At 29.2% G+C, this 8,702-nt stretch overlaps 1 protein-coding gene across 3 annotated transcripts in view; it reads left to right on the forward strand.

The window, feature by feature from the left end:
* LOC111633074 (2,4-dienoyl-CoA reductase, mitochondrial-like) overlaps positions 1-8,702 on the forward strand; it is a 19,450-nt gene that overhangs the window by 4,643 nt on the left and 6,105 nt on the right. For all 3 annotated transcript variants that reach the window (XM_023377604.1, XM_023377603.1, XM_023377602.1), the window contains 2 exons: positions 2,058-2,115; positions 2,172-2,406. In XM_023377604.1, the coding sequence (XP_023233372.1) occupies positions 2,058-2,115; positions 2,172-2,406 (293 nt within the window). The remainder of the gene's footprint in view (positions 1-2,057; positions 2,116-2,171; positions 2,407-8,702) is intronic.

An 8,702-nucleotide genomic window follows, 5' to 3' on the forward strand; every position in this document is an offset into this window, starting at 1 on the left:
GGGTGATTATTTTTCTAATATAATTTATAATACACTCATAAAATATGAAATATTATTTTATCAAAATTAAAATGTGAATAAAAATAATTGAAACAGTATTATCAAAGAGCAATCTTTCCAGTTTTTGAATAATCGCTGAACTTTTTTACATGTAGAATATTAAAAAAGCAGTTGATAAATGTTTCATATTAAATTTTTTATACATGTAAAGAACTTCTTAAATGTTTATAAAAATTTTCATTATTTGATACTGAACATGTATAAACAATTTCTTTTTTGTATGTCATATAAAATATATATTTTTTTATATTTCAAAACATCAAATCTTCACAGCTCAAAAAATTATCCCAAACATTTTAGGACATATTTTATAATCATCAGTGAATTAAATTGTTTTATATTCTAAAGCATATAAAATTCTGTTTATCCGAAAATATATATGAAAACATATTGAGGGTGGCAAAAGCTGCAAAATAAGGGTTGACTCCATTTTTATCTTATTTGGGCTATTTTATCCAATCCCAGTTTGTAAGAGAACAAATTATGAAGTAACTTTCATGTCTCTTAGTGTTTCTTTTGAACTTGTGAAATTTTTATTACACATAGATAACTTTAGGATCCTTGAATCTGGTGTATAATGTTCAGAAATTGGCCATAGATTTCTTATTGTTGAATATATTTTATAACATTATCAACCTTTATCCTTCAAAATTATTTGTCACATAGTGCATTCACATCAAAAAACATCACTAGCATTCAAATAATCTCAGCACCTATAATTTTATAATTATAGAATTCACAAAATGTTTCAAAACATTATTTTATAAATTCATAATTGCCAAATATTTGAACTATTATGCAAAAATATTTTTGTAGAATTTTAATATATGCTAAGTAAGAATCAAGTCTGATAAGATTGTTGATTCATCTCTGTATATAAACTACACAAAAAAAGAAATTATAATCTATGGAAAATAATATATTCTACCATTTTAATAATAATATTTTAGTCTGATTATATACTATGATCAGACCTATGTTGGTAATACCAACATAGCACTTTGTGTCAACTTTGTATGCATTGCTGTGTGATAATTATATATATAAACATGTATTTTATATATTATCTAAGTTAATTTTATTTAAAAGAATTACATAGAAAAAATATATTAATCTGAAAATTTGGATTTTTCATAATCTACAAGTATTAAATAGCTCAATAGTAAAGTCTAAATGCATTATAAACCTTTCATTTAAGCAAAATTATAGCCCAATTATTTAGACGTTTGGTGATGCTTCTATAAACATATCAGGCTTTGCAATGGGTGTTATACTTATATAAATTGTAGTTAGTTTTGATTGCTTTTTAATCTGCAATATTAGATATATTTGATCAAGACAAAATTAGTTTTATATCTTCAGAAGCATTTTATTACTATGGTAGAACCCTTATTAGCTAAGCCTTGATTAACTGAGGTTCTGCATTATTTGAGGTAAACCTGTAAGCGAAAACACTTTTCTTATATTGTAATATGTAAAACAAAGTTCAAAATGATAACGTGTTACAGAATGATTTCTTTCTTTTATGTTTTATCATATAACTTCAATACAAGACAAATTGTTCATATTAAAACATAACTACAACAATACATATTTTTATTCTATTTTCAGTTATCTCGGATTGCACATTCCTCCACATTATCTCAGATAATCAGGATTCTCCAGTATTTTTTCTGTCTGCTCTACTGTCCTTAAGAAGGTCCTCTATTTTTGCCAAAAGCAGATTTAACTAGACTTGCAATGAGGAATGGAGCCCAACCACTTAACTTTGCTAGGTCCTCAAAAATTTTTCTCAGTTTCCTTATAGCACAAAAATACACCTAATTGCCTGCCGTTTGAACTGTCAGTCAGTTAATTTTACTAGAATATGGTTGAATAAATCATACTTTGTATTATTTTTTTAAGTGCTTTTGTTTTCTAATTGTCTTTTTACTGCCAGAAACTATATTTTTGAATAGAATTTACATTTGTGAAAAAAAGTATTTAATTTTTTAAAGGAAACTGGATATTTTGCAGAAGACAGCAGAAGAAATCACAAATATGACAAAACAAAAGGTAATTTAAATTTAAGCTATTTTTGTAACTGCATAAAATTGCTTAAAAAGCTTTAGGTGATTCCCATTTCCGCAGACGTACGTGATCCCGAAGCCGTAAAATTGGCCATAGATCGGTGCGAGTCCGAACTGGGTCTTCCGGATATCATCATCAATAATGCTGCAGGGAATTTTATTTCTCCTACAGAAAGGCTTTCGCCAAACGCATGGAAAACTATAATAGATATTGTCTTAAATGGTACTGCTTATGTCACATTAGATATTGGGAAACGCCTTATAAAAGCAAAGAAAGGTATGTATGTATGTATATATGTAAAAATTGTAATATATTTATAATATAGATCATACAATAATAATCAAAACAGTGAATTTCATATTATGTTTTTAATATTTATTTCTGAAAAGATACAAATGCTACTGATATATAATATGTAGCTATGAATAAGCTAGAAAAAGCAGGAATGTATAGTATATTTTTCAGTGTTGTTATTTTTTATGCATCTCAATGTGGATAAATATTTAACACAATTTAAAATTACAAGCAATTTTGTTTAGCTATGGCATTTTCCATTCTGTGATTATTAGATGATGTTTCACATATCAATTATTGAATTGGCATGCCCACAGCAGGGATAACTAAGCAACAAATGAAAAGGACTAACATATCTGAATCAACTCATAAAAATTTGAGCCAACCTGGATTCAAGTTTGGTTCACTGAGGCAGTAAAACAATCATCCAATCACTTGGCAAGTTGTTCAAACTTTATCTTTCTTGTATCTCAGTGTTTGTCTTGGGTATTGTACATTTTTTTCTCTATTTTCTATTTTTGGCAATTCATTCGTGGAAAGAAAACTGAGGTCATTCATTTATCTCCATTTCTTATCATTATTATGCTTTAGGGGTACTCTGTACTTAGATAATTAACTAGAATTATCTTAAAAAAGGAAGAAACATTTTTCTGTTCAGGAAAGAAGTGGAAGTTTCTCAGTGCTAAATCGGGGCTATATGCTGGGTGTTTAAGGTGGTGAAGACTTCCACCCAGCTTGGAACTTGTTGATGTTTGAAGACGTCCATCTCTTTCCTGAACTGAAAACGTGGCTAGCAGAGGTTTGAGACTAAGGACGATCTTCAAAACGTTGTTAAGGCCATCTCAGTTCACTGGCAGCAACATTCTATGACAAGGGGATGGAAAAGCTCAGCCACAGATATGACAAATTCCTCAATTTTCACAGTGATTATGTTGAAAAGTAACTATGTTTGTCCCTAACTTTTGGTAATAAGTGTAAATAACAAAATGAATTTGTCTGTTATATGGACCATTTGAGCTTGAAAAAAACCGCCCTTGTAAAATAAAATTGAAGTAGAAAATGGTATATTAGACTTCTTTTATAATATGCTCAACCTGGTAATGGTAAATTCTTGTTTGTTATTCAAAAGGACTCAACAGCATAAAGGAAAACAAGCTAATGAAATGTTAGATCAAGCTAAATTTCATATGGAGATTGCAAATAGTTTGCAAGATAGAAAGTATGACTACTAAATGTTTCTGTATTCTTATTTTGAATTTCATTCTCTATTGAACAGTAGAGAATAGAGTATGAAATTCAATGTAAAATAGAGAATTTTTTTCTTCTTTCAAATGCCTAGCTCAATTTGAGCCTCCTTTTTTTGGGATATTAGAAGTGATCACATTAGTCATACATGTTGTAAATATCCAAAGTAAGGGTTTTTCTCATACAAAATGTGGAATTGGATTTTGTTTCAACAAAAATAACAATGTTTCAAAAATTTTCATATTGATTATCTTATGTTTTACCTCCAATACACAATGTAGCCATTTAGCAACAAACTTTTTTTAAATATAAAATCATATTCAATAATGTACTTCTAAATTATTTATATCATTGTTGGATTTTATATATTATCATTAAACCAACCTGACCACAGTGTCTTTTGAGAAATAAAAATAAATAAATAAATAAAAATAAAACAATATTCTACAATAGAAATTACAAGATTTTAACTGGCTAAAATTCATAATTATACAGGGTGTTTCAGTTAAACATTTCAGAACTTCTAAAAGGGTTAGGGTGCATCCCGACGACTTGGAATCATATAGCAATGTGGGATCGGAAATGCTTTCCTGACACGGTAGATTGCGCAAAAGTTCCAAGCGTTCTTGCAGGAAATTGTCATTTCACACAAGGATGCAGAGTTAGCCGATATGTATTTGGTGTATGGATATGTAGATTGTAGTGGGCCAGCCGCACGGCACTTGTATGTGTAACAATATCCGATGGGGTGTATTCCCAGCCATAATTTCTTTGCTAGCCTGCACCAGAGGTTAGCTGTTTCTGTGTACATCACCGCTTCAGGAAAGCATTTCCAACCCTGCATTGCTATATGATTCTGAGTCGTGGGAATGCACTGTACCCCTCTTAGAAGTTCTGAAACTTTTAACTTAGACACCCTGTATATTTCACTAAATGATGGAATATTTTTATCCATTTAAGGAAAAATTGGTATCAAGTCCAATATTATTTGCGACAATGAAGTTTTCTATCAATTTAAATATGCATAAAATTATGAAATACGTCAGTTTTTGCAAATCTTGCAGTTGCATTTTACTGTGTAATAAGTTGAAAAAATGTTATATTGTATAATATAAAACTTTTGTTTTGCTTTGTGTTAGAAGTAGATGATCGATTAATATTTCAGCTCAAATATTTATGCATAAAGTTTCTCTTTAGTGTTTTAAGCTATTGATAATCAATAATAAAATTTATTGATTTTCAAACAAAGTTTACAAAATTCCAATATTTTAATGCAAGTAGATATTACATAAAAATCAAGAAATCTGACATTTGTTATTGCAGTGTTTTTCAGCCTTCTTGAATACACAACCCCTTTACAAGTTAAAAAATTCTGGCAACCCCTAGGGCCATATTAAAACTATATCAGTGATTTTAAAAACTACGTATTTAATTTTCTTTCTATTGAGACCTAAATATCCATCGAAAAACCAATTGTACTGTAAAATAAACAAGCACAGCCTTCTCACTGAAATTGTAGTTTTTTTATTGTAGTGTAGGACCTACAAACACATGTCTTTTTCTTTTTGAAAAACACTGGGTTATTGCATTTACAAGATTTCTGTAACTAAGTGAGGTAAAAACTATATTAAGTTAACAAAAATAATTTGAATAAAGAAAAAAAGTAATAAAATGACCATTTAAAGCAGGGGTGTCCAGCCTGCAGGCCGCATGCGGCCCAAGGCAAGTTCCAATGCGGCCCAATAAACGTGTAAACAAAACCAACAAATGTTTTAATTTCATTATTATTTATTTATTTCAACGGCATAAACTCAAAAAAGAAGTTTCACAAAGTCGTAAACCTTTATTCATATTTTATTTTTGAGTGGAAAAGAAATATTTTCAAATTCTTGGAGATGTTTGAATGAGGATGGATTACTAAATAAAGCTGGAGTTGTGACTCAAAGAATTATAGACCCAAATTTGGGGAAAGGACAAAAGATAAAAAGTAGTGAGAAAAGTTAAATAGATCTTATGTTATGCAAATATTGACCCTTAATTTTCCAACCTTTCTCATTTCTTTATCTTTTCTCCTTTCCCCACATGTGGGTCTATTATCCTTTGAGTCACAACTCCAGCTTTATTTATTAATAGTATTTCTTCCAACGTTGCAAGATTTGGCTACATTGCACCAAATGTGGCTACTTTTTTTTGTTTGACGTAGAAATTATCATTTTGTGCATTGGCTACTTCTTGGGTTACATTTTATTTATAAATATACTGTATTATTTGAATGAAAATGCACCTTTAAAATGGTGTTTTGTCACTTTTTATTAATTAGAAACCCAAATAAAACAAATATTTGTGTTTTTCAAATAAATTTTCATTTGTCTCTTTTATAATAAATGAATTTATCTATTTCTAAGTAAAAATTGAAAGTGTCTGTAGAAGTAATTTTTTAAAATATCCTTTTTTTCGATNCCCAAATAAAACAAATATTTGTGTTTTTCAAATAAATTTTCATTTGTCTCTTTTATAATAAATGAATTTATCTATTTCTAAGTAAAAATTGAAAGTGTCTGTAGAAGTAATTTTTTAAAATATCCTTTTTTGCGATAAAGATTTAATACTCATTATTATAATCTAGACATGTTAATCCTAAAATATACTTCCATATTGGGCCACAAGTATATATTATATGTACTTGTGGCCCAAAACTCCTTGACTTCTTCCAATGCAACCCAGAGAAACAAAAAGGTTGGACACCCCTGATTTAAAGCATTTGATAATGCAATTTTAACTTAGATTCAATTATTGTTTCTGGATTGTGTTACATCCTGTATGTGTACTGTTTCATGTAACTCATTGTGTACTTGTTTATGGTAAATATTTTTACATCATCTTTTGAATAATTGTACCAGCAAATAATAATTTCATATTTTGATTTAAATGTGTTTTAATTAATGCAACAATAATTTCAATGAAAAGCTGCTATTTTTATCTTATCTTCATTCTATACTAATAATGTTATCTTTAGATTGTATAGACAGGAAATGATATAATAAAGTACGTCTAAAATAACAGTTATCATCCAATTTGAGTTGTATGTAATTTGCAGCTTTTTGACAATTTAATAACAGGCAATTGGACTTTGTTATAAGCAATTGTTTATTCTTAGGAATTGTGCAAAAAAAGTTTTAATTTTATCAAATAAACATAATAAATGGAGTAAATTTGTAATTTTAACCTTAAATATAATTTGTAATTAACATTTTGTTTCTGCATACGAATTAGTTTTATAAATTTTAGATCTATTTCATAGGTTGAGTCAAGTGAAAGGATTATTTTCTTTCAATCTAAATATATAAAATTACTTGTCCTGACTGACAGTGATTGATTCATCATTGCCCAGAGCAAACTGCTGAACCTGAGGTGAAATTTTGTACACAGTTAGGGTACATCATGAAAACGCACACTAAAAAGGATTTTTCGAAACTCCCCTGCGGGGGAGAGGATTAAGGCTTAACCAGAAGAATGACTTCTACTGAAATATTTTAGATTCAATTTTTTGTTTTTAATTACGTTTAGTCTTCATTGAGTACTTAGGAGTATTAAATTGCTAACATTTCAGACATTGTTATAATTATTTTTATATATTTTGATTTTTTAACCAAATGTTCAAACCATTTAAAATTCGAATTTGTTATTGCATATCAGTTCGATTATAGAACAATTGTAAACACAGAAAATCGATCAAATTGAAAACAGTTCGTTTGATTCTCAGCAATTCTCATCATTCTCAGCAGTAGGTGTTATATAACAATTACTATGGTTGTTAAAATGATGAATATAAATGGGGTTTGCTTGCAAAATCCACATGGGTAATAGCTAGTTGTAAATAAAACTAATCTTAAGAGTGATTATTCGCCTATCGTCTTTTATGTAATGAATTAAAATAATGTGTTTGGTTAGCACAATGCTGCTGTTGAGAATGTATCATACAGGAACACTTTAAGAGGAAAAAGGTTGCTTTATTGACTTGGACTGATATGCATTTCGGGCTTAATGCCCCTCTTCAGTCCTATTATTATTACATAATTATCAAATTGGTTACAGGTATCAAAATTTACAGAATTCATTTAAAAAATTAGTATACGCGTACAGTGATTTATATGATAAAATACAATTACCTGAGATAGTGACCATTAAGCTGGTATTACACATAAGATATATATACACATATTTAAACACGGGAGGAGGAATGAGCAAATAGTGCTATCAGATCAATATACATGCACCTGAGGATAGTATAATGTGTGTTAAAATAAAAAGTGGTATGCACAAAACTAAAAAAGTGTATATTAAAAAGGTGTAAATTATGAAAAATTAACGGAATACCTGTAGGATGTGACAAATACAGAAGAGATGTGTAGAGGACAGGTCTGATGGAAGATGTTACAAAGAAGTGAGGGATCCTTGTAACATATACAGAGGTTGGTGGGAATTGCACAGTGGGGGTTAAGGTGGGAGGATGGTAGGACAACTTTAATGGGCTTTGCATCTTAGGAAAGGCTGCCAGATGTCATTTATGACAGTACCAGTATTTAAGTTCATTCTGTGTGTTTCTTTAGTTTTAATAATTTCGATATGTTCGTAGAATTTCCTTTTAAAAATGTTTTTTTCCCTTTTAAGTATTTTGATGCTGTCGGGTGAGATTTCACAGCCAGTTTGGTTGCAATGAGTAGCAACTGCAGAGTTGATGTAATTATATTTTATGGCTCTAATATGTTCATTTATCCGGGTTTTTAGTACTCTACTGGTTTCACCTATGTAATAGAATTTAGGATGACAAGTACAGGCAAAGCTGTAGACTAGATTGTTATTAAGTAAAATGTCTGTGTTACTATTACTTTGTTCATTGATTTTTAAGGAATTTTTGATTTTATTGTTTAGTGTGGGAGCTAAAATAATGTTATATGGTGTTAAGATCTTTTGGATGTTTTCAAAAATAGTAGGGATATAAACTAACTTTTTGTAAGTTACCTGTGTTTTTG

The sequence above is a fragment of the Centruroides sculpturatus genome, unplaced genomic scaffold (genome assembly GCF_000671375.1).
Source record: "Centruroides sculpturatus isolate CEXI.00-Female unplaced genomic scaffold, Cexi_2.0 scaffold772, whole genome shotgun sequence".
Classification (NCBI taxonomy): Eukaryota; Metazoa; Arthropoda; class Arachnida; order Scorpiones; family Buthidae; genus Centruroides; species Centruroides sculpturatus.